This window comes from Cetorhinus maximus, chromosome 5 (assembly GCF_964194155.1).
Source record: "Cetorhinus maximus chromosome 5, sCetMax3.hap1.1, whole genome shotgun sequence".
Classification (NCBI taxonomy): Eukaryota; Metazoa; Chordata; class Chondrichthyes; order Lamniformes; family Cetorhinidae; genus Cetorhinus; species Cetorhinus maximus.
The window spans coordinates 86,109,167-86,136,477 of record NC_135883.1 but is presented as its reverse complement, the minus strand read 5'-3'; the positions used below and the strand labels follow the sequence as shown (position 1 = coordinate 86,136,477).

General features: G+C 43.2%; 2 protein-coding genes across 2 annotated transcripts in view; both read left to right on the top strand.

Annotated features, from left to right (window-relative positions):
• The window catches only part of nkain2 (sodium/potassium transporting ATPase interacting 2), a 468,973-nt gene that overhangs the window by 168,979 nt on the left and 272,683 nt on the right, over window positions 1-27,311 (top strand). The gene's annotated exons all lie outside the window — the stretch shown is intronic.
• On the top strand, window positions 18,483-19,352 carry LOC144680315 (exosome complex component RRP40-like). The gene has a single exon (XM_078541298.1). It carries the CDS (start codon window positions 18,483-18,485, stop codon window positions 19,182-19,184), a length of 702 nt encoding a protein of 233 aa, XP_078397424.1. The 3' UTR covers window positions 19,185-19,352.

Genomic DNA, 27,311 nt, shown 5'->3' with positions numbered 1-27,311 from the left:
CCAAGGTGTGTGTGGAGGCACATATTGATCTGTGCAAGTGGCTTCAAGATGGTGAGGGCTGAGGAGGCAGTCTCCAGAGGAGATGAGGCCTGATGAAGATGTGAGGGTTTGTGTGAGAGAGTGAGTGGTGATGTCCCTTGAGCTGGCAGTGAGTTAGATGCCAGTGATTGTGTGATGGCCTCATGAGTGTGTGACGTCAGGCATCATGGCGAGCATGAGCGGACAATATGGCGAGAAGGCCAAAACCAGTTTTCGAATGATGAGATAGTTTCCTTACCCTGGTTGCACGGACGAGACCATTCATCTGTTTTCTGCAAAGGGTGACCTACCTCTTTGTGTGCAGCATTGGCACTGACCACCTCTGCCACTGCCTCCCAAGCCGGAGTGGTGAGACTGATGGGGCTCCTGCAGCCAGAGCTGGGGTAGAGAACATCACAGCGGGCCTCCACGGTGTCCAGAAGGTGTCCAAGGGATGTGTCACTGAATTGGGGGGCTGTACAATTCTTGGCTTTTGGGGCCATGTCTTTACCTGTGCCCTCCTGGGCTGGAAACATTGAGAGGTGTGTATGCAGCTGCAGTTTAAGTATGGCGCCCTGCGTGTTTCCTGTGGCTGCATAATTAATCAGGCAGAAATGGTGCGAAAAGCCGCCATTGCGACCAGTGGGTAAAACGCCCTTTTTCCCACCTGCTACCACATTTACTGCAAATCTGGGATAATTGCACCCAAGATCTCAAGGATGTTATACTATCCCGAGACCTGGGAGGATTGTCAACCATCTATACGTTACACAACTCTTAAACTCTTAAATTCTTAAATCCTTAAATTTTTAAACAGATTTATTTTTTGTGTAAATAGTTTTCACAACTACTCTAACTATATTTTTTATTCTTAATGTGTGGAAAGTTATCTTGGGAAATAAAAGGAATTTTGTGATATAATTTTAAGAGTGAACATGCTAATGAGTAAACAGCCAGGATGTGAACCATTTGACAGCAAACATTTAGGATTTTGATCCAGTGACAGTGAAGGTACACCCACAGGAACAGTGATATAGTTGTATGTCAGATATGTGTGGCTTGTAGGGTAACTTGCAGGTGGTGGTTGTTGTGGTGCTACTCAATAAACACCAGGAGACTCAGGAATAGGCTTCAATCATTTATTCAAGCGTACACAGGGAGAATCCGCCTTTGGCAGTCTAAGACAGTATTCTGTTAGCAAATACAAAACTCATTTCTTATATACACATTTAGTCACATAGCCTTGTGGCTATACAATTCTATTCTTATCGGCTTACAATTACGTGCTCAGTACATGTCTCCGGCCTTAGTTACTTATTTTCTGTTTTTACATTTACCAGGCCTTGTTCTCACATAAGCAAGACCTTCCGCATCTTGCTGATTGTACAGTCTGGCTGCATCCCACTTTCAACACCCACCCTGTGGCCTTGCCTTTTATTCTAGTAGCTTGTTTGTCCTGTCTCAAGTGCATCTGCTGAGTCTGCCTTCTAATTCATACGTTATTTCTTATTTAAGACATTTATCTAATGTTTTTAACCCTTTCAGTTCTCTCTTTTGGCCCTTGGCCTAGCCCAAGGTGGCGAATGAGTCTAAAAATGACGTATCCTATCCCCCTTGCTCTCCATCACTCATGAATACTGGCCAGGTATCAAGTTTAGGGTTGCAAAAGCAACTGACTACACCGTCTGTATGGGTCGGCCCTGCAGTAGGGGCTCATAATTTAGGGTCAACCCAGACAGACGGTGTAGTCAATTGCTTTTGCAACCCTAAACTCAATATCTGGTCAGTATTGGTGAATGGTGGAGAGCAAGGTGAATCAGATGTTACGGTAAATCCGTACTTTGCCTCTTTGGTCTCATAAACTGAATGTGGACACACTACCGTAGAGGCTTCTCTAGTACATCTATGTAAAGTAGTACCTACCATATTTCCTTCTATTTCTACAGCATATGGCAGTATATTATGATACCTCACATAATAATCTCCCCTTATTACCCTCAATATTCTCATATAGTCTCTTACTGGGTGTTGACTCTGATATAACTGGAATCGCCAAGACCATGCTGATCAACAGGCTATTATTTACAATACATTTCTCATCAGTCTTAAACATGTGTTAAACCTTTGAGCTGGCAACCGGTCAGGTTATGGCCCTTATGCCATGACAAATTGGACAAGTGTGTATTTGATATCCACAAGGGTGTCATGATAATAGTTGATTATGGTTGTGGACTCTAGTATTAGGTACTATACGGTACTCTGCACTATATATGGGGTCACCTGATCTCGGGGATTGAAGGTCAGGTAGCACATATTGGAGCCTGTCTTGACAGAGTTCAGACACTGCAGATATGTGTTCATGTTAGGAAAATGTATTATCAATAAAATTAGCTCAGCTACAATGTCGACAACCTGTGTGCATCATTAAAAAACGAAACAAGAACAAGACATGGTGTCAGAAGTTAACTAAACACAGCAAGGGAGGTTCTGAAACTGCCGACAGAGCTAAGTTTGGAGGGCAATCTCACCAAAAACTGGAGGAGGTTCCGGAAGTGATTCGAGCTGTACCTCACAGCGATGGGCAGTGATAAAAAAGACCCTCAGATACAGTCTTCCATCTTTATACACTCAGCAGAGGAAGAAGTCGTAGAAATCTATAACACATTCATGTTTGAAAGTGATGAGAAACAAAATGACTTGAAAGAAATAATGGCAAAATTCGAAACCTACTGCAGCCCTAAGAAAAACATCACGTATGAAAGATGTTGATTTTTTACATGCACGCAAGGCAGTGACAACATTAGTCAGTACGTAACTGTGCTGAGAAAATGAGCTAAGTCATGTGAAGCACAGGTTCACATGCTGACAAAGAACTTACCTGTGGATGTAACAAAGCTGGATGAGATCAGGGAGGTGACTAAGAACCTGAGAAAACTGCAGCAGATGGTGCAAACTGGCGGGCCCACACATCGGAGTGGAGCCATTCCGCTGGACAAGAGTATTGGAACTTTTGTGAGGAACTTCATGTAGCAGAAGGAATACTTTTCATGGGAGAAAAGATGATAATTCCTGCAACACTGAGGAAAGAAATGCTGCAGCGTATACATAAAAGTCACCCTGGCATAGAAACATGCAGGAGAAGAGCTCGAGCTGTAAGGTATTAGCCTGGAATGGGAGCACAAATTGGGGAAGTGGTGAATGCGTGTGCAGTGTGCCAAAAGTACAGTAAATGGCAACAAAAGGAGCTACTTCAACCGCACAGTGTTCCAGAGAGGCCTGGCAGAAAATCTGAGTGGACTTGTTCACATTTGACAAAAGTTAGTACCTTCTAGCAGTAGATTATTTCTCAAAGTTTTTTGGGTAATGTGATTGACTCTTAAATGCCTTCTGAATAAGGGCAATTAGGGATGGGCAATAAATGCTGGCCTAGCCAGTGTCGCCCACATCCTGTGAACGAATATTTTTTAAAAACTTCCTTCATTACCCAGCCTGTAAAATGTATTCCTTGACCCGAGTCCATCTGCAAAAGTATTCCCCACCTGGGAATTACTTCTTCTACCATTATTCGAGCAATGGTTGTGGCCGGACTATCTCGTGTGGGATAGGCTTCCACCCACCTTGTAAATTGGTCAGTAATGACCAAACAATAGTTCTTTTCCTGACTTGGTGGGAGGAGTCCTGTAAAATCTATTTGTATCTGCTCCCATGGCCCCATAGGTCGAGGCTGGTGTGACATGTGGATTTTAATTGGTTTTCCTGGGTTAAGTTGGGCACACACTAGGCATTGCTGACAATATTTAGCTATGTGTCTTCCCAATCCTTGCCACCACCAACATCTGCCCATTCTTCCCAACATGGCTTCCCTCCCATGATGTGCATTTCCGTGGTATATTTTCATAAGATTATGCTGAATGCTGCATGGTGCTACCACCCTTCCTTCTGCCAGATGCCATCAGTGCCTTTGACCGCTCCCCGTCCTTCCCATTGCCTCTTTTCTTCCTTCTCAACACCTCTATGTAAGTCTACCATATTCACTTCTTCTGGTCCTATTGCTACCGCCTCCATTTGGTACATGAGCCATTTGTGATTGCCTCTTTGGCTGCCGCATCCGTCCATCGGTTACCTAGTTGAATGGGGTCTGCTACTACCCCAAAAGCGTATCTGCTGTCAGTATAAATGTTGGCTCGTATCTTTTGCAATACATAGGGCCTCATTTAATGCTACTAATTCTGCTACCAGAGCTGAAAAGTCACCTGATAGTTTCCCACTACCAATGACATGCCCCCCTTCGTTAACAACTGCCCAACCAGTACATGGGGCCCCATTCACGTAGAAAATCGGGTGGCCTGGCCCTAGACCATTAACTATAGTAGTGGGGATAATCACTATCAGGTATTCTTTGGCTGTTACTTCATTTAGGGCTGTGTAATCAATAGTCAGTCGGTAAGACCCGTCAGGTTTTTGAACGGGCCAGATGGGGGATATAGTTGTGGACTGAGTTCTCCTCACTATTCCTCCCCGTTCCAGGCTCCATACTATTTCCCATACCACTTCCTGTGCCTCCTGTTTGATGAGGTACTGCTTCCTTGGGAAATGCTCTGGCCATGGTATGCGAATCAGTGTCCTATTAACTCTTCCACAATCATGCTTCTGTTGTGTCCAGACCCCGTTGACTTGTTGGCACAACACGCCCCACACCCATGGCATTCCCTTGGGTCCGGGTCAGCCTCGTTCAACACAGCCACCTTCCAAACAATCATAGGGGTTCTATTCCTTTTGAGAGGACCCCACATTATTATCATACAGGCTTGTGGGCTAATTAGAGCTCCTAGTTCTGTTAAATGGTCCATCCCAAGGATGCGCCCTTCTGTCATCTTACATACCCATATCTGGATAGGGATCATTAATCTTCCCACATCTAGGGGAATGGACTCACTTTGCCTTGCTCTAATTTGCATCCCCCCTATTCCAGACATGGTTGCTATGTGTAATGTTATTGGCAAATCCATGTCCGTAATTGAGACAGACACCCCAGTGCCTATTAAAATACTGTACTGCCGGCTGCCTAACAGCGCAGCAACAAACATACCGGGCTCTCCGGTCCTGGGTGATCTGAGGGCCGATGCTACCTATGCGTTTTCTACTGAGTCACTAAACAGTCATGAGGCCTCCTCTGCTATCAGAAAATGCTGCCCTAACCCACTACTGGGCGTCTGGCTTGGTCCTTGCCCCTCGTTTCCTCTGTCTGGTGCCCAGCAATCGCTCCGGCTGTGACCGGGCTTTCTACAATTCGCACATCGGCTATTAGTCTGTCCCTTTGCGGGGCCATAAAATCCTTTGCTAAGTGTCCTTGCCTGCCACAATTGTAACACCCCTTCTGAGTACTTATTGCTGCTACTGCCCCTATTTTATTCCCTTGATGTTGGTCCAGCCCCTTGGTCCACTGCATTATATCTGTGTAATTACTACCCACCATAACCCCATCCTAAGTACCTTCTGATGTTCAGGCCCAAATCCTTCCTTTAGCATTTTCAGAGATATTTTGTCATTACACTTGGGGTGGAGCTGTCTGGAGAACTGTACGTATATTCCGCATAATCTACTAGTGATTCACCCTTCTTCTAGGAGGTGGACGTTATGCAACCCCAATTGGCCTCTCCCTTTCCCAAGGCTTCTCAGACCATCTTTTCAAAGTCTGTACTCATGCCTTCTGCCTGTCCACTGCACCTTTACCTGTCTGTGCCCAGTCTCTGTATCGGAATACAAAGGGTAACTCCTTCCAAACGCCTCAGAATCACAGAATCACACAGTGCAGAAGAGGCCCTTCGGCCCATCAGGTCTGCACCGACATGTGAGAAACACCTGACCTACCTACCTAATCCCATTTACCAGCACTTGGCCCTTGGCCTTGAATGTTATGATGTGCCAAGTGCTCATCCAGGCACTTTTTAAAGGATGTGAGGCAACCCGCCTCCACCACCCTCCCAGGCAGCGCATTCCAGACCATCACCACCCTCTGGTTAAAAAGGTTTTTCCTCACATCCGCCCTATACCTCCTGCCCCTCACCTTGAACTTATGTCCCCTCGTGACTGACTCTTCAACTCGGGACATTTTGCCTTTACCAGTGCATGTGGGTCTATAGGATGCATGGAGTGAAACTCATGCATCTCTCTGAGCTTAGTCCAGAATTCCAGATTGTCATTAGAGGGCTTAAGGTGAAGCAATTCCTTAAGCAACATTTGTTTCTCATCTGGACTAAAGGGTGCACAGATTATTTTCTCAGTCATAACCTGAGTTTCCTCCTCTTCCCCCTTCTCATTTACAATCGTTTGTTTACCCTTTTTGGTTTCCACTATCATGGGGACTAATTTAGGAATGCACGGTAGTGCTGTGGGGGTCAATCCCGTCCCCTGGTATGGGGGGTGGGCTGTCCCTGTACTTGGCTGCCTCCTCTTCCAAGCTTCCCAAATCGATTTCATCATCATCACCGTCGTCGGTGGCGGGTGGCACTGCCGCCACCATCTGGCAGCCCCTTCCCTTTGACTGCCTGGGCTAGACCAGGCAAGTGGAGAGTATCTCATCACGCTCTTGACTTGAGCTTTGACTGCCATATGTGGGTGTTTACTCGCCTGCACTGTTGAAAATATAAGGTGGTAATAATTACTGCCCCCTTTTGCTCTTTATCCTTCTTCTAGCCTATCCGCCAAGTTTTCTGTTACTTGGGGCTTCCCTCTGGGTCCCACCCGTTCTTCAGCATTTTCTCAATTATCTTTTTATTCCATTCTGCCAAAAACCTAGTCATAGAGCCCCCCAGTCACCAGTCTAAGTCTGTGGTGTTCCCTGTCTCCTTTTTCTCTCCCAAAAACATTCTGTTTGTTTTTTGCGTTGTCCTGCACGGTCTTAGCACCCTGACCAGCGCAGCTTTTTTTAGGGTTCCGACCTCCCTGCGCGTCTTACTATCCTGCTGGCCTCCTTACCCAGCACCCCCTGTCCTGAGTCCTCCCTAAGATTCTTTGGATACTTGGCCGGACCTTTACTCTGGTACTACTTTGCTAGGTGTGCTGCTCTAACTATGGGTGTTAAATAAATATACTCACCCATTTGCAGAGCTGCTCCAATGCTCCGGTGCGGGTATCCTGCTGACTATGCCAAAACTGTTGTTGTATTACTCAGTAAACACCAGGAGACTCAGGAACAGGTTTCGATCATTTATTCAAGCGTATGCAGGGAGAGTCCGCCTTTGGCAGTCTAAGACAGTTAGCACATACAAAACTAATTTCTTATATACACATTTAGTCACGTAGCCTTGTGGCTACACAGTTCCATTCTTGTCAATTTATAATTGCTTGCTCATTACATGTCTCTGGCCTTAGTTACTTATTTTCTGTTTTTACATTTACCAGGCCTTGTTCTCACATAAGCAAGACCTTCCACATCTTGCTGATTGTGCAGCCTGGCTGCACCCCACTTTCAACACCCATTCCCTGGCCTTGCCCTTTATTGTAGTAGCTTGTTTGTCCTGTCTCAAGTGCCTCTGCCAAGTCTGCCTTCTAATTCATATGTTATTTCTTACTTATGACATTTATCTAATGTTTTTAACCCTTTTCAGTGGTGTTCCCCTGCATCTGCTGCCCTTGTTCTTCCTGGTGGTAGAGATCTGGGTTTGGAAGGTGTTGTTGAAAGAAAGCTGCTGCTCTGCATCTTGTAAATGGTACATACTGCTGCCACTGTGCATCAGTGGTGGAGGGATTGAGTGTTTAAGGTGGTGGATGAGGTGCCAATCAAGTGGGCTTTGTTCTGAATGATGTTGAGTTTCAAGTGCTGTTGGACCTGCACTCATCCAGGAAAGTGGAGAGTATTCCATCTTGTGCTTTGTAGATGGTGGACAAGATTTGGGGAGTCAGGCGGTGAGTTACTCCCTGCAGAATTCCAAACCTCTGACCTGCTGTTGTAGCCACAGCATTTATATGGCTGTTGGAGTTCAGTTTCTGGTCAATGATAACCCCCAGGATGTTGATAGTAGCAGTTCAGCAATGGTAATGTCATTGAATGTCAAGGGGAGTTAGTTTACCTGTGTTGGAGATGGCCATTGTCTGGTGCGTCACGAATGTTACTCGTAGTTAGTAGGACTGTTCTTACATCCTTTTTTGAATAAGGGTGTTGTATTTGCCGCTCTCGAATCCTGTGGCATCACACTTTGATTTTTTTTGAGTGCAATCAGTCAGTTCTAAGCCCATTCACTCTTTTATCCTCCCCTGATCTCGCTGTGCTCCCACTCTGAACCCACTCACTCTTTTATCCACTTGTTGGTCTCACTGTGCTCCTGAACCCACTCACTCTTTTATCCTTCCGCAGGTTGCAGTGTGCTCTTACCCTGTGGCCGAGGCTCTTTTACCCTCCCACCATTCTCAGTGTGCTCTCATGCCCAGACCTGTTCTTTTATCCTGTCACCAATTTCGCTGAGACTGAGATGATCAGAGCTAGCCTTGGAGAACAGAAGTCTCTGCAGTGCTGAAGCTCCCCAATGCAGCTATATCTTTCGCATGTTGTCAGACAGGGTAGAATCCACCCCCTTCATTTATGGATTGCAATATCTCTTCACGCTCTCCACCAGAAATACCCATCTCGCCTTCTTGGACCTGCTTCTGGAGGTGTGCTGCCCTGACAATCTCCATAACTCCCTGCTCCATGGCAGTCATGATGTGCAGATGGGGCACTCCTCATCCTGTCAGATGTTATGACCCCTTTTCTCCTGCAAAAGCAAAGGAGAGAGAGATAAGGCACTGATGGTCTCTAAGCCTATGGCTCATTGACATAAAACATTGCATGCGTCAGTGTTGACAGGTCCTCAGCAGCACTATGGCACTGGGCCTTGCTCTGGGGTCAGTGAATGCCTTTGGCACACACTCCTCTTATTTTCAAGAGCACCTTCAGGCTCCTCAATGGGGTATATGCTGGAAGTTGAATACCCAGATACCTGTCATGAGGGTTTGGTGTCGCACTCACCTTGATGGAATGAATAAGGTCATTGAACCTTTTCTGGTACTGGACCCAGTTCCTCCTCACCACTCGTCATCTGCTAATGTTCTTAGCAACCTCAATCCTTGGTTTGGGAGGGTGGCTTTCTCCTGCCACCCTCTAGAAAGAAGACTTCCCTTCTGTCCCTCACTGCCTTAAGAAGGACCTCCATGTCGGTATTAGCAAAGCAAGAGGCGGATCTGCCATAAGATATAGATGTACGCCAGGTTTCAGCCCACTGCCTTTCCTCTCCCATCACTAGTGCTTCAATTCCCTCAGTAAAATGACAGCCACAGTAATGGCTGCTGTGGTCTGTTTAAATCGAGTCTGCATTCACTCAGTCTCACCTCCTTTCCTGTTGCTGCAGCTGCTAAATGGTTGTTCAACCCACCCTCCAGCCAATTAACAGGCTGCCTCCATGAAAATTGGCGGCTGTCACTTCTTTACCCATTGCTCGGAATCGGGATCATGATTATTGGCTTATTAAGTGACTCTATAAGTAATATACTTATGTTCCCATTAACAATTTGAAAAATTGATGTGCACTGTTAGCATTAGCCACTGCATTTTAATAAATAAGGAATATAAAAGCTGCTCTTGTGCAGATTCAGACCCTAATCCCAAACTTCTATAAATTATGTAAGACTGTTAAACAGTAATAAAAACTCCACTGTAGGTCCATCTCAAAACCTTCAATTACCTATCCTGCATGAAGCATATAAATCAATAATAAAGCATATCAGAACCAAGCTACAGCCCAATCCATTTCATTGTGGAACATTAAAAAGTGGTTTTAAACATTTCAAAGTTTCTTTGTGCAGGTTGAATGTAAAATGTACAATGTGTTTTTGTGTATGTGTGCGCATTTTAAAGAAATGTTCGAAAAGATAATAGATGTTTCTAAGTACATTATTATCTCTAGACTATTCTTACAGCTCAGTCATTTAGAACAAATAATGTCCGACAAAAATTATTTTGCAAGGAGCAACTGTCAAAGAAAATGCAAAGCATATATGAATTCCCAGTATATCTGTAAGAGTTTATAAATCTAAGGTAGGGATTTTCAATTCCCAAGCACAGGGAATTGGGGGCAGGTGAAGAGGTAAAAAGTTTTTTAAAAATCTGAAGCCCAATCCCAACCAGCCTCCCACCAGCCTATTCCTGGTATTAATGGAGGTAAGTCAAGTGGCAGGCAACCAACCTGGTCACAGCAGGCAGGTCAGTCAATGAAATCTTTTAAGAAGGTGGCAGTGCCTTCCTGTTAGCAGGATTTACATTTTTACCTTCAGGTAGGTAAAAGAATGCAAGAGATATGTGTTTTTATTGCATTGCTTTTGGGTCAGGAGAAGCAGGAGTGTTTCCTCTAGGTCCAACAAGCTTTGCTGCATGACATTAGACCTGCAAAATGGGCAGTATCCCCCACAAAACGATCTCTGACACCGGCTGCAAGTTAGGCTGACTCCTCCCCCACAATGTTGCAACCATTCTCCCTCCGCTCTCTCCCCGCCCCCCAGCACTGCAACAATTACAGATTACCCACCCGCGATGTCAAACTTACCTGACATCAGCTCCCCAGTTGCTTTCCCACCTGACAGGTAGCCAGCTCGGCAATCTCTCTGGCAGTCTGGCAGGAAAGCTGTTGAAAACACTTAAAACAGTTTAAATTTAGCAGAACCTGTGGCAAACCTGTACTTCCATGTTCCTCAAAGAAAGACCAAACCATCATTCTTTTCCTGGCCTTGAGTAAATATAAGATAATAGTAACATAATAGTCATTTGTACAGAACTTGAGTATAGCTGAAAAAAGGAGATAATGTTGTCGAAGCTTTTAGTCTTGCACTCATCAGGACAGGCTCACAAGGATACCAAGGGCAGAATTTTCTGCCTGTCGGGTGGGCGGGGCCGACCCAATCTCCGGTGGGCGGGGAGCCGATCCCCGCCAGCAAAGCGCGCCACACCGTCATTTTACGTGGGTGGGCCAATTAAGGCCTGCCCAGTGTGACGTCCGGCGGGAAGCGCTCTGCACTTCTTGTGCAGGCGGGGGGGATTCCCTAAAAGCGAGAGTGTGCTCTTTCACGCATGCACACGAAAGAGCACACATCTCCCTGAGGCTAAGTGCTGCCTCAGAGAGATTGCTTCCACTTTGAAAAATATTAAACATAGAAGAAAAAAAATTCCCTAACATGTCCCCCTCACATGACAATGTCACATGAGATGGGACATGTTCATAATTTACAGAAAAACTTTATTAAAATTTTTAAAACCCTGCATGAAACCTCATCCCGTCGCTGGATGAGGTTTCATATTTTTTCTATTTGCCGCCGGGGCTCCTGGCCTGCCCGCCAACCTTAAGGTTTGATGGGCAGGTTCTTTAATTGTTTAAATGATCCTGTCAATGGCCTCAATTGGCCATTGACAAGTCAGCGGGCCCGCAGCTGATTTTGCTGCGCCCCCGCCTTCCTGAAAATTTAAATGGGGCAGGATGATGTCGGGGGTTCCGCCCGACGTCATCCGACGTCATTTTACGCGTCGGCGAGCGGGCCCCGCCCCCTGCTCGCCAATGGCAAAATTCTGCCCCAAATCTCAAAGGAAATAACAATTTATACTATATGAGAAGAGGGTGTTGATTGGTAGAGTGCCTAGCATCTTAAAATGTCACAAACATAACTTTGGAAATATTTCAAAAAGTACTTTAGACTTGACATTGAGGAGCTCTGGCTAGCAGAAAAGGATGTTCATTAATAAATATGGTTTCTCTGGAACTGTAGGGTGATTAATTAGAATTGAAAATGTTTGTTCGATATTTGTGAAGGCATGGTGGAAAATTTTTCAATAAAGATCAGCTCCAACACACTCGCAAGCACTTTCATTCTTGGAATGCTGGCGTCACTGGCTAGGCCAGCATTTATTGCCTACCCCTGTTCATGGGGCACTGGCACCAGTACTGGAGTAGAAGGGAGCTGTTCCGGTGGGATGGGTTTCACTTGAAACGTGCAGGGACCAGTGTCCTGGCGAATTGATTAACTAGGGCTGTAGAGAGGGCTTTAAATGAAATAGTGGAGGAGGGGAGGGTTCTGGAGAGGGGATATGTAGGCTTACAAAGCAAAAGGATATGGCAGCATTGCAGGGCAGTTTTTAGGAAATTATACCCAGAGTGTAACAGGAAGGGACAGAGTGTACAAACATTGAAAAAAACGCGAGCAAATATGAACAAAGGGGGAAAAGATCGTAAAAAGGCAAAATTAATGGCTCTTTACTTAAATGCAAATAGTATTCGGAACAAAATTAATTAATTAGCGACACATAGAGGTTAATGGATATGATCTTATAGCCATTATGGAGACATGGTTACAAGGAGATCAAAGTTGAGAACTAAATATTCAGGGGTACGTGAGTTTTTGAAAGGACAGGCAGGAAGGAAAGGGTGGTGGAGTAGCTTTGTTAGTACGAGATGGAATAATTACGATAGCAAAAAATGATCTTGGATCGGAAGATATAGAATCCATATAGGTGGAACTAAGAAATAACAAGGGGAAGAAGACACTGGTGGGAGTCGTCTATAGGCCCTCTAACAGTAGCTATACTATGGACAGAGAATAAATCTGGAGATAAAGAGGGCATGTAATAAAGGACTGGGAAAAGAGTTTAGCAGAAAAGACTGTTGATGAAAAATGGCAGATATTTAAGAAAATAGTTCATGACTCACAATAAAGATCTACCCCAGTGAGGAAGAAGGATTCTAGGAAGGGGATAAACCAACCATAGTTAACCTAAGGATGTTAAGGATAGTATCAAATTGAAAGAAAAAACATATTACATGGCAAAGATTAGTGTTCAGCCAGAGGATTGGGAAAGTTTTAAAAACCAACAAAAGATGACCAAAAAAAAAGAAGGGGGAAATAAACTTTGAGGGTAAACTAGCAAGTAATATAAAAACGGACAGTAAGAGCTTCTTTAAATATATAAAAAGGAAGAGAGAGGCCAAAGTGAACATAGGCCCCTTAGAGAAAGAAGCTCGGGAAATAATAATGGGGAACCAGGAAATGGCAGAGGAGTTAATTAAATACTTTGCATCAGTCTTTACAATAGAAGACACTAATAGTATACCAAAAATACTAAATAATCAGGGGCCAAAAGTGGGGAAGGAAATAAATACAATAAAAATACAATAGCTATCACTAGAGAAAAACTAAAAGGGAAACTAATGGGGCTAAAGGCCAATAGGTCCCCTGGACCTGATGGGTTGCATCATAGGATACTAAAGGAAATAGCTGCAGAGATAGTAGATGCACTGGTAGTAATCTTCCAAGAGTCCTTAGGTTCTGGAAAAGTCCCAGAGGATTGGAAAACTGCCAATGTAACACGCTTATTCAAAACAGGAGAGAGACAAAAAACAGGTAACTACAGGCCAGTTAGCTTAACATCAGTCATTGGGAAAATGTTGGAGTCTGTTATAAAGGATGTAATTGCAGAGCATTTAGAAATGCATAATATAATCAAGCAGAGTCAGCATGGTTCATGAAGGGGAAATCATGCCTGACAAATTTATTAAAATTCTTTGAGGAGGTAACAAGCAAGATAGATAAAGGGCAACCAGTAAATGTAATATATTTGTATTTCCAAAAGGCGTTCAAAAAGGTACCACACATAAGGCTACTTAATAAGAAAAGAGTCCATGGTGTTGGGGGTAGTATATTAGCATGGATAGAGGACTGGCTAACTAATAGATGACAGAGAGTTGGGATATGTGGGTGCATTTTCAGGATGGCAACCTGTAACTAGTGGAGTGCCACAGGGATCAGTGCTGGGGCCACAATTATTTACAATGTATGTTAATGACTTGGATGAGGGAAACGAATGTACTATCGCCAAGTTTGCGGATGACACAAAAATAGGCGGGAAGGCAAGTGGTGAAGATGACACAAAGAGTCTACAGGGGGATATAGACAGGTTAAATGAATGGGCAAAAACATGGCAGATGGAATATAATGTGAGGTTATGCACTTTGGTAGGAAGAATAGAGGGCTGAATATTATTTAAATGGAGAAAGATTGAAGAAAGCTGCAGCACAGAGGGATTTGGGGGTCCTCGTGCATGAATCCCAAAAAGCTAGCATACAAGTTCAACAGGTAATGGGTAAGGCAAATGGAATGTTGGCCTTTATTTCAAAGGGAATGGAGTATAAAAATAGAAAAGTCTTACTAAAACTATACAAGGCATGAGTTAGACCACACCTAGAATACTGTGAATAGTTTGGTCCCCTTATATAAGGAAATATATACTGGCATTGGAGGCAGTCAAGAGAAGGTTCACTAGGTTGATCCAGGGGATGGAGGGATTTTCTTATGAGGAGAGGTTGAGTCGGTTGGGCCTGTACTCATTGGAGTTTAGAAGAATGAGAGGCGACCTTATTGAAACATTTAAGATTCTTAGGGAACTTGACAGGGTAGATGCTGAGAGGTTGATTCCCCTTGTCGGAGAGTCTAAGACCAGAGGGCATAATTTCAGAGTAAGGGGGCGCCCACTTAAAGATGAGGAGGAATTTCTTCTCTCAGAGGGTAGTGAATCTGTGGAATTCTTTACCTCAGAGGGCTTTTGAGCCTGGTTTGTTAAGTATATTCAAGGCTGAGATAGACAGATTTTTAAGCAGTAAGGGAATCAAGGGTTGTCGGGAAAAGGTAGGAAAGTGGAGTTGAGGATTATCGGATCAGCCATGATCTCATTGAATGGCGGAGTAGACTCGATGGGGCAAATGGCCTACTTCTGTTCCTACGTCTTATGGGGTGGATGCTGAATCCCTGTTGGTGCACAGCGATGAGGTCAGCATTACCAACTTCCTGTTCCAGTGTGACAGCAAGAGATATAGTTAAAAAAAAACAACAATGAAACAGGAAACAAAATAGGAGCAGGTGTATAATCTAAAATTGTTCAGTCCAGTGTCGAGTCTATAAGGCTAGAGAGTGCCCGTCAAAAGGTGATGTACTATTCCTTGAGCATACATTGAGCTTCATTGTAAAACATGCAGTAGGCCAAAGGCAGAAAGGTCAGGGAGCAGGTGGAGAATTAAAATGAAGGACAACTGGGAGCCTGGAGGTCACATTTGTTGGCTGAATGAGGATGTTCCGCAAAGCAGTCACCCAGTCTGAATTTGGACTCTCCAGTGTAGATGGAAGCACATCTTGAGTAGTGAATGTAGTATATTAAATTGAAGAAAGTACAAGTAAATCAGTTTCACATGGAAGGTGTGTTTGGGGCCTTGGACAGTGTGAAGGGAGGAGGTAAAAGGTGTTGCATTTCCTATGCTTGCACGAAATGGTGGCAAAGGAAAGGGAGGGGATATTGCAAGTGACTGAGGACTGGACCAGTTTGTCAGAGAAAACAGCCCCGAAGAAATGCTGAAAAGGGAGAGGAATATATGTTTGCTGGTGGCATCACTCTGGAGGTGACAGAAATGGTAGGGGATGATCCGTTGAATAGGGAGGCTGTGAGGGGGGAAGGTGAGGACAAGGGGAACCCTAAAATCTTTCTGAGAGGGAAGGGAAGAGTTGAGAGCAGAAATGCATGAAATACAACTGACACTTTCGAGGACCCTGTCAACTATAGAAGACATATCAGATCTGCTAGTATTGTCTGAACAGATACAATGGAGATGGTGGAACTGGGAAAATGGAATAGAATCCTTACAGGGAGCGGGATGTGAGGAAGTGCAGTCCAAGTAGTTATGGGAGTTAGTGGACTTATAGTGAATATTGATTAATAACCTATACCCAGAAATGGAGACAGAGGCTGGGATTTTCTGTGCCTGCCGGTGTCAGGAGTGTTCAGTGGCTTCAGCGGACAATCTGGTGAGAAGCCCAAAAATCGATTTCACGACATCGTGAAACCAGTTTGCAATCATCCGCTCCACTCACCAATGGCGGGCCACGTTTCCCACCATTGGACATCGGGAACCTCATTGTAATGCATCAGCATATCATTATAAGGCCTGCCCACTGGACTCATCACCCCACCGCTGGATCGTCCACTCCGCCAATGTGTTTCACAACAGCATATATAAGGTGTGCAATTGGCAGGGTGCATTTCGCTCAGGACTTCGAGATTTGTTTGCTTATCTTGCTTCGGTCAGCACTCGCAATCATCAGTACCAGGCTTCACAAACAGCACCAGGCTTCACAAACAGCACCACATCACTTTTAGGGGGGCTCACGGGTAGCTTTCTACCTACCAGATCAGCCATATGTGGATGGCTTTTCAATGGCTGCAGGGCTAGGTCTTGCTTGGGGAAGGGGGAGAAGTGGCCTCAGGCAAGGGTAGAGGCTGCAGGACGAGAGCTGAACTGGGGAAGGAGGGTATCCCAGGGTGTGTGTGGTGGCACAAGTTGATCTGTGCAAGTGGCCTTAAGATGGTGAGGGCTGAGGAAGCAGTGTCCAGAGGAGATGAGGCCAGGTAGGCATATGAGGGTATGTGTGTGAGAATGGTGGCGATGTCCCTTGAGCTGGCAGTGAGGTGCCACTGAATGTGGTGGGCTTGAGTGCGTGGGTTTAGAGTGATGAGATGGTTGTCATACCCTGGCTGCACAGAGGAGATCATTCATCCTCCATCTGCATTGGATGGCCAACCTCTTCTGTGCAACATTGGCACTGATCACCACTGCCATCACCTACCAAGCCGGAGTGGTAATATAGCTGCCCCTCCTGTGGCCAGAGCAGGGGTAGAGGACATCACAGCGGGCTGCCATGGCATCCAAAAGGCAACACCTTTTATTTGTATGAAGTGAGCAGGGTTGAAGAAGAGGTTGTTCAATGTCAGAACAAGTTCAGCCAGATGGAAGAGGTTGATGGTGAATGTGGACTTGTTGAATCTCCGTTCAAGGAAGTGCTCTCAGACTGTCCTGGTGGGCGGAAGAGATGTAGGGGGATTCAATGTCCATGGTGAAAAGGAGATATTTAGGGTCAGGAAATTGGAAACTGTCCCAAGTTCCAAGAAATAATGGATGGCATTGGAAGAGTCATGGATGTAATGGAAAGAAACTGCACAAGGGGAGAAAAAGTGAAGTTGAAATAGGAAGAAATCATTGCAGTGGGGCAAGAACAGGCTGAAATCATGGGTCTACCAGGGAAATCCTGCTTGTGGATTTTGGAAACACAGTAGAAGTGAGCCGTTCAGAGTTGGAGATTATGAAGAGAAGATCGCCAGAGGAGATGAGAAATAACATGCTTTTTATTATTTTAATGAAATACTTACGGTTCATCATTTTGCTGTCAACAAATGATCACAGAATCAAACAACAATTGCATAATCCCAAAATTATTGCAATCTTAGTATTCTGAGTCCAGCAGTGGTTTTTCCACTTTGTCCTTATCGTTATAGTCTGTTACCATATTGTCAAACAGCGATCCATCTAACTGTATTCTAAGATAACAAGTTGCATTTGTACAGTGCCATTAATACTGTAAAACATTCCAAGACAATTCATTGGAGCATTATCAGAGAAAATTTGACAGCAAGCTACACATAGAGATATTAGGAGGGATGACCAAAAGCTTGGTCAAAGATTTTGATTTTAAGAAGTAACTTAAGGGAGAAATTGGGGATGTGCAGGAGGCCAGTATTAGCGAAGTGCAGAGGTTGTAGGGCTGGAAGAGGTTGCAGAGCTAGGGACGGGTGAGACCATGGAAGTATTTGAATACAAATTTGAGAAATTTATAGAGAGCGGTAGGTGGGTACCCAGCCAGTCGAACATAAAAATTGGTGAGTCAAGAGGTAACAAAGTCATTGATGAAGGTTTCAGCAGCAGATGCATTGAGGCAGGGGCAGACATGGGCAGTATTACAAAGATGGAAATAGGTGGCCTTGGTGATGGAGAGGATGTGGGCTCACTAGCTATAAAAATAATTCCTTTTTAGGAATTCCACGAATCCTGCTATCCTGTGATAAGTAAGCCTCTTTCACTTTTATTTGAATTTGCCAATTTTGTACCTGTGAACTCTACTTCCATGAGTAGACTTTAAAAACACCTTATACCCACTTTAGCTTCGTCTTTCAATATTTTATAGCTCTTGATCATGTTTCTTATAATCATCTTTTCGCCAGTAAAAACAATGGGGTGGTTTTTTGTATTCACACTGGGGCAGTAATCTGGCACAACAGATCACCCATCTACTGCAGAACCTACCTGATCTTTATTGTATTGTAAAAAATTGAGTAAAGATTGGATGGATTGTAGAATGGGCCTCCCATTGCTTCCACCCGCCCCCCCCACCCCACCCACCGTCAAGCACCGGGTGGGAAGGGTGGAGGCCAGCTTTCCTGTCCAAAGGCCAATTGAGGCCCTTAAGTAGCCACTTAAGGACTACTTAAGGGCCTCATCATGCTACCGCTAGTATTCAACCAGCGGTGGGTGGGGGACTCACCATCTGGGAGACTGCCCAGCAAGCCCTCGGCCATGGCTCAGGTGGTTCTGGCCGGGGACCTCCTGACTTTCCCGTCCAGCTCGGAGGAGGAGGTTCTGTGCGGGCCCGGCCTGCGGCGGCAGGGCCACGGGCAGCTCTCCGGCCAAGCTCTGGCTGTCTGCAAATCTGGCGTGGTCAGGCACAAGGAGCCCTTCGTCTACTGGGTGGATTCGCAGCAGAAGCGGTATGTACCCGCTAAAGGAGAATATGTGATAGGAATTGTGACTGCAAAGTCTGGTGATAGATTCAAAGTTGAAGTTGGAGGAAGTGAGCAAGCCTCGTTGTCATACTTAGCATTTGAAGGAGCTACAAAGCGAAACCGACCAAATGTTCAAGTTGGAGATCTTGTTTTTGCACAGTTTGTTGTGGCCAATAAAGATATGGAACCAGAACTGGTTTGCATTGACAGCTGTGGCCGGTCCAATGGGATGGGAGTAATTGGACCAGATGGATTATTATTTAAAGTTTCACTGAGTATTGCACGCATGCTGCTTTCTCCAAACTGTGAAGTCATGAAGAATCTCACAGAATTGTACCCTTTTGAGATAGTGATTGGAATGAATGGGCGGATATGGGTCAAAGCCAGAACAATTAAGCATACTTTACTAGTAGCTAATGTGTTGGAGAGCTGTGGGAATATGACCACAGAGCAAAGGAAACTCGTCTTCAAAAAACTGTCTGAAAATGTACCATGAATCCAAGACACTTCTGATTCAGTAAGAGCATTTGGAAGCTGTACAAGTGGTTCCCACCTATTCATTGAAGAGGCAAACAACGCTGCATGAAAAATAGTCTGGATTATAAAATGAACAGTTTGCCTGATGACTCTTTGAAATAAATAAACATTTGGCTATTAAAAAAAAGACTGCCCAGCAAGCCCTATTGCGTTTGCCTGTGGCCTAGATGGAGGGACCCCTTATTCACAGCTTCTGAGCCTCTAATGAAGGGAGTGGCAGCTGAAAGCCACCCTCTCAACTCTTGATTCTGACCCTCCTTTCCCCACTTCTGATCCCCCTTCACAGACAACGCACCACTCCCCCCCTCCCCACCCCCCCCCCACCGCCCATCCTGCCGAAATTCACCTCTATCTGGGGACCTAGCGGCGATCCTCAAGGTAGGCCCAAGTGTTATACTGACAGTGGCAACCTCTCATGGTAACGTTGTCAATACTGGAGAAGCTGACAGCCCTTGTGGGGTGGGATTTCCACCCTCCTCGGGGTTTAATTGCATGGGATGCCCAATGATCTCCAGGGAAATGCCTGATTGGTTAGTAATTGTGTCAGTCCTCCCAGAGAGAGATTTGTCAACCGCCGCACACATTGAATTCCGCCCAATGAGAGGATAATTTGTCCTGCCATATTACTATGGCCAGGAAAGATGGAAATCTACCTCGAGGAGTACAAAAGGTAAGTTCTGTGGACAGGCTTATCAGAATTTTTCAGTCTTTTCCGAACGCTATCAAATGTAGCAATGTCCTTTCATGATGTGACATGCAAAATTACATACAATATTCAAAATTTAACTTTTAAACTGATTTGGAAATTATTTTGCCTTGTAGTTAAATTACTTTGAGATTTATCACCATATTTAATAACAGCTTTAAATTACTTATATGCTTTCAATTAACAGTCATTGTTAATACTGAAATATTTTTCTTTTCATACAATTGATAATGGGTATCCAATCATTGGGCTCAATTTCTACCCATTAACCAGGAATGGGTAGAATCTATACCATTGTGAATCCATGTTTTGTGTATTTTCATTACTGTACATTAAGTGACAGTTTTCCATTAAATTTTATTTCTCCTTCTTCAAACCATCTGAGACAAATATTGTGAGTTCACTTCCTGGAAGAATAGGTTGGACAATTGGGTGTGTGGTAAGTGCACCTAAGTTCCAACCTTCCTAATACCCCAAATCTGTTTAAGTGCTATCAGCAGCCCCATACTGTTTACCTGGCCTTAACATTATTAACAAATATGAGACAGTCAAATGGATGTTATGGGTGGCATTCGGGAAATTATGTTGAAGTTGATGTCATTCAATAGGGCAGAGAAATCAGAGGAGATAGGATGGGTTGAGTTAGCATACATTGTAACATAGGAGCAGGTGTAGCCACTGGTATCCGAGCCAGCTGATCTAGTTGTGGTCTCAACTCCACCTTCCTGTCTGCCTCTCATAACCCTTGACTCCCTTGTCTATCAAAATTCTATCCAACTCAGCCTTAAATAAATTCAATGATCCAGCCTCCACTGCTTTCTTGGGAAGAAAATTTTGCAGGCTAACAGCCCTCTGATAGAAAAACTCATCCTCATCTCTGCCTTAAAAGAGAGAATTTTTATCCTTAAACTGTGTCCCCTAGTTCTAGTTTCACCCACAAGAGGAAACATCCTCCTGGTATCCACTCTATTAAGTCGTCTCAGGATCCTGTATGTTTCAATAAGATCACCTCTCATTCTTCTAAATTTGCCAAGGATAAAGATTTGCATATTACAATGACTGAGTGAAGACAAAATAGAAGACAGGACTTCGCCTCTCTCTGACTGTACGGTAGTCACTCCAACCTATACTGTCACGGACAGGTGCTTTTGCGACAGCTATACTGGTAAGCATGAGGTCAAGTAGGTGTTTACTTCCTATTGATTCTCTCACCATCTACCACAGTCTCAGTCTGGCAGATATGTCCTTCAGGACTCGGCCAGCTTGGTCAGTAGTGGTGCTACTGAGCCACTTTTCATGATGGACATTGAAGGCCACATTCAGTTTACATTCTGTGCCCTTTCTACCCCCAGTGCTTCTTCCAAGTGATGTTCAACATGGAGGAGTTCTGATTCATCAGTAGGAGGATGGTTGGTGATTGTCAGCAGGAGGTTTCTTTGCCCATATTTAACCTGATGCCATAAGACTTCATCCGGCCCAGAGTCCATATTGAGAGTTCCAAGAGCCACCCCACCCCAGCCAACCCCAACTGTATACCACTTTGCTGCCACCTCTGATGAGTTTGTCCTGCTGGTGGAACAAGATGTATACAGGGATGGTGATGGAGGAGTCTGTTACCGTGTCTGTAAGGAATGATTAAGTGAGTATGACCATGTCAGATTGTTGCTTAACTAGTCTGTGGGACTGCTGTCCAACTTTTGTCCAAGTACCCATATGTTAGGAGGACTTTGCAGGGACAACTATGCAGGGTTCGTCCTTCTAGTTTCTAGTGCCTAGATTGATGCCTGGTGGTTCATCTTTGACTTTTTTTGTAGCAATTTAATACAATTGAGTGGTTGTATTAGGCCCTTTCAGAGGACAGTTAAGAGTCAGCCACATAGCAACAGCACGGCTGTCACCATAATTGACCTTGTTGCTTTCAAGTCTCACTGGTGGCCACCTGAAAGTAACGGTGTGCCAATTTAAATATGCAAATTAGTTTCCTCATGGCACCTGCTGACAGACCTTCCTATTTTGGCCAAAAATCTGTTGGAGATTGTGCTGTTGAAGATTGCACCACTGGAGCCACATAAGAATCATAAACATAGATTCCTAATAGTTACCTGAATATGGAGCCAGGAAGATCAGGAATACTCCAAACTAAAACTGCAGATCCATGCAGGCTGATGTTCCCCCTCCTCTCGATCAGCACCTCCCCTTCAGGCTTACTGTGGACATTCAGCTGATGTCCCAAACCAGATCCCTTTGCTCCTTTCCTCAACCAGTAAATTGCGTCTTAGTGCCCAGAATACACCGACTGCTGTCTAATGTCTCCTGGTGTCAGCCATGGCTCAGTTGCTAACACTCCTGCCTTTGAATCACAAAGTTCTAGGTTCAAGTTTAGACTTGAACTTGAATTCCAGGACCTGAACACAAAAATCAAAGCTGACACCCCAGTGCTGTACTGAGGGAGGGCTGCACTGTCAGAGTTGTCCTATTTCAGCTGAGATATTAAATCAAGGTCCCATCTGCTTCCATAGAGACTAATAACTTTTAAAAAGAGATTTGAATTTCCAGTGACTAACTCAAAGGATCAAACAAGATTTCATGTTTTAAGATTTTTATTGTAAAAAAAATAGATCAGTTTCAACATTGACTAAACATTACTTAGTGGGCAACTGTTATGACACAGCAGTTGGTAAAGCTGAGTTACTTAAAATCCCAGAGTGAAACTCTAAACAACTGTCACAACCTATATTTTTAAGTGGTATGTTTGAGATGCAGCTCTAAATACAGTAATCAGACCACCAGTTCTCAAGAGGTTTTTATATTAAACTACATGAAACATTTTATTAAGTTACAATACACTAAACACTTACACATGGCTACAAATTACTACTATCATAACTTTTAATAAATTGTCAGACTAATCACCACTAAGGTAACAGCAACCCATAGATTTTTAAGCAGACACCAGGCAAAGCATTTTCACCTTACAAATTCAAAATGAGGTTCATTTCACTTTGGTTTCTTTGCCGACACAGTGGTCGGCTTACAGGCTTTGATGTTACATTGCCTCTGCTCTGCACACACAAAACTGCTATCAGTTATATCCAGCATATGTCGTTGAATATAAATTCTCATTGTATCACCAGCCGCTTTGAACACTGCCTCTTTTAACATTAAAACCCCTTTCATAGTACCAATTTTATTGGTAATATAAACATTGCTTGGTCTCTGCTGGATAGGTGCATGAATTCACTCCCCTTCTTGAATGCCCTATTCAACAAAATGCAAATGAAATCTACCTCTCTTACATCTCAAAACTAGTATACATCAAAGCACCCAGACCAATTAAGACACACCCACAGACTAAACCTCTATTTTAAAAGAAAAATATTTTCCAATAATATTATATACATTAATAGCTTCATGACATCCCCCTCCCTATCGAGAAATGAACCGTGATAATTCTAAAAGATGGCTTCATTTTACTTATTTAATAATTTTAATAACATGATTACATTATCAGATGCATGCATTAACATAATAATATATATACACGAGTCTTTGGTTTCAACAGAAATCATTCCAGTTCAGTGTCCAGGGTTTTAAAAATGTCCAGTTTTCCTTTAAGTTTCAAACTCTTGATAACGCATCTGGGAACAGATTTTCTCTCCCAGCAATGTGTACAATCCTTGCACTTTTGTCTCGAGATTTATCCAAAAACTTCAAAGAATTACAGACTGCATAAACAATTGTTTCTGATGAATTGTTTGCAACATAAATTTCAAAATGCTGCAATGCTAACACTAAGCCCAAAATCTCTTTTTCGATCGTTGAATATCTTCTCTCTTATACATTCAGATTCCGTGAAAAATACCCTAATGGTTTTTCAATTCCAATGTCATCTTCTTGTAAATGTACAGCTTCAATGCCTATATCACTTGCGTCAACGGCCAACTTGAATTGCTTGGCATAATTGGGTAAGGCCAAAACTGGTGTCATAGTTAATACAGTTTTTGAACTATCGAATGATTTCTGACACTCCAGTGTCCATTGAAACTTCTTGTTCCTTTTTAATCGTTCAGTCGGTGGAGTAACCACGCAGCTAAAATTTGGTATAAATTTCCAGTAAAACCCACTCATGCCCAGAAATCTCAAAACTTCTCATTTTGTTGTCGGCACTGGGAAATCCATGATAGCCTTGACTTTCGCATCTCTCGGAGCCACCTTACCACGTCCAATGGTATGGCCTAGATACGTAACTTAGGCTTTTGCAGATTCACTTTTAGCCAAGTTCATCACCAAATTAGCTTCTTGTCGTCGAGTAAATAATTCTTCCAGATTCTGTAAATGCTCCTCATATGTCTGACTGAAAACGATTAGATCATCAATATAAACAGCACAATTGCTTAGACCTGCAATTACTTTGTTTGTCAGTCTTTGAAATGTCGCAGGTGCATTCTTCATACCAAATGGCATGACTTTAAACTGATATAGTCCACTTGGCATTACAAAAGCTGATGTCTCCTTTGCTCTCACTGACAATGGTACCTGCCAATGTCCTTTTACCAAGTCAATCTTTGTGATCAATCTCAATAGTCCCACTTTCTCAATGTAACCTTCCCACCATGGTATGGGATATGAATCTGCTTTTGTCACTGCATTCACCTTTCAATAGTCTACATGCAGTCTTTGTGTTCCTTCCAGTTGCCTTGCCAGTACAAAGGCAAACACCAATTATTGCAACCAGACTAAATTATATCATTTTGAAGCATGAAATCAATTTCTTTTTGTACTTGTGATAACTTTGCCAGATTTAATCTATAAGGTTGTTGCCTCACTGAAGATGATATTTCTATACATACACCATGTAAAGCTAAATGTGTCTTTCCCAACTTATTTCCACAAATAGGTTTGTGTGACTGCAATAGCTTTTCCAAATCACTTTTACACTTGCTTGGAAGGTAACTCAATATTTCATTTAAATTTTCAAGCACCTCTCATTATCTAATTTGATGAGAAGAAAATCAATTTCAGAGTCCTGCACTTTTACCTTTTTCTCACCATCCACTGTCGCTAACACCTCTTTTTGTTCCTCTTCCCTGTCAAAGTACTTTTTAAGCATATTTACATGACACACCCTCTGCTTCTTTCTTCTATCTGGAGTATTTATTAAATAATTTAATTCACTCAATTTCTGTTAAAGCCCACTAAATCTTGCATTTAATGAATCACCTAGTACTGGTAACAAAACTAGTACTTTCTCTCCTGAAACAAAACTCAAGTTTTAGCTTTCTTCTCTGCCTTCACTTTCATTACTTGCTGTGAAATCTTTAAATGTTCCCTAGCCAACTCATATGCTCTGTTCAATCTTTTCCTGAAATTTGATACATAATCCAGGAGAATAGTTTCTGAATTTTGACCCACTAATTTATCATGAATCAATTTCAGTGGTCCCCTTACCTCATGATCATAAACTATTCAAAAGGGCTAAAACCAGTTGATACATTAGGAGCATCTCTAATAGTAAATAACAGAAATGGAATTCCTGTATTCCAATCCTGTGCATAATCCTGACAGTACGCTTTCATCGTAGTTTTTAAAGTTTGATGCCATCTTTCCAAAGCCCCTTGTGACTCCAGATGATAAGCTGTTGACTTAAACTGTTTTATCCCCAAACTGTTCATTACTTACTTAAATTATGAATATGATATGAAATTTGACCCCTGATCTGATTATATTTCTTTAGGTAAACCATATCTCATAAAAAATTTAATTAACTCCTCCACAAACTTCTTAGTTGTAATATTTCTTAAAGGTATCACTTCAGGAAGCCTGGTAGACATATCCATTATTGTTAATAAGTGTTGATTTCCACTTTTAGTCTTAGTGAGTGGTCCTACACAATCAATCATGACCCTGGTAAAAGGTTATTCAAATGCTCGTATTGGGATTAAAGGCACCAGCTTAATCACTGCTTGTGGTTTCCCTGTTATTTGACATGTATAACATGTTCTACAGAGTTTGACTACTTCCCTATGCAATCCTGGCCAAAAAAAACACCTGTATCCTTTCCTATGTTTTCCTAATTCCTAAATGTCCCTCCATTGGAATTTCATGAGCAGTCCTCAGAACCTATTTCTATACCATAATGGGATAACAATCCGGTGCAGCTCCCTCCAGCCTTCATTTGCTGAGACTGATTCGACCTCCATTTTCTCATCAAAATATCTTCCCGAAGATAATAACTGGAATACATTTTGCTTCTGTTTCTGAATAAGCATTCTGATATAACTGTTTTAATTGCAAATCATTTTTCTGTAATTCCACTAACCTCCTTGAGTTAAACATTTCAGCTGAAATTTCCTGTATTCCTCCCTCCTGAACAATGTTATCAAACACAGTGCCAGCTAATTATATTTCAACACCGTCTTCTTGCCTTTGAGCTGCCTGCTTATCTCGTTTGTTTTGTTCTTCTCTATGAGCCTTTGATCTTGTTACAACACAATCAGGAAACAATCCAGGGTGTTATTTCTGTAGCACCTTTGTTAAGAATGCTTCTGCAGGCTGCTTAGCTACCAGAGGCATCACCAACATTTGTGATCCAGCTATATCACTACCTAGAATAAATTGAACCCCTGCAGTGGGCAATGTTTCCACCGCTCCAACTATAACTTCAGCATCTTCCATTTGCTCTTTAAATTTACCTTCCACAATGGAAAAGATTTAGCATCTCCATGAGCTTCACTTATTATTACTTGCTCCTGCAACACTCCCTTTTAACAACAAATATCACTATCCCACAACATTAAGGATTGACTAGCTCCTGTGTGTCTTAAAATTTTAACATCTTTACCTACTCCACCCTTTACACATGGAAAGACTTTCCCTTCACATATAAAGTCTTTAAACATTTCTGCAACCTGCTCCTCAGAATTCTCTTGAGTAAACTGTGAACACATTCCCACTTCTTCACCTTTCATTGATTCTCCCTGTTTCACCTGTACACAAACCATTGGTTTCTCCTCTGCCTGAATCTCAGAACCCACAGCAATTTTACTTCCAGAGCTTTTCAGTACCCCAACATTTCCAACAGATTTTCCTGCAACTTCCAACACACTGACTTCGTGTGCCCCACTTTGTTATAATGAAAATACTTCAATTTTCAAATGTTCCTTCTACCTTCAGCACCTTCCTTTTTATTCTGAGAAAAAACTTCCTAGGAACTTCCAGCTACTCCTTCTCTTCCCTGACTACCTACCTTCCTTTCACCTTCCCACTGTTTATCCTTTTCCAATTTGAAAGGGTGACAAAAAAAAGGTTTAGCTTTATGAACTAACTCATAATCTTCAGCTATCGCTACTGCTTGTCTTACAGAATCATCCCTCTGTTCCT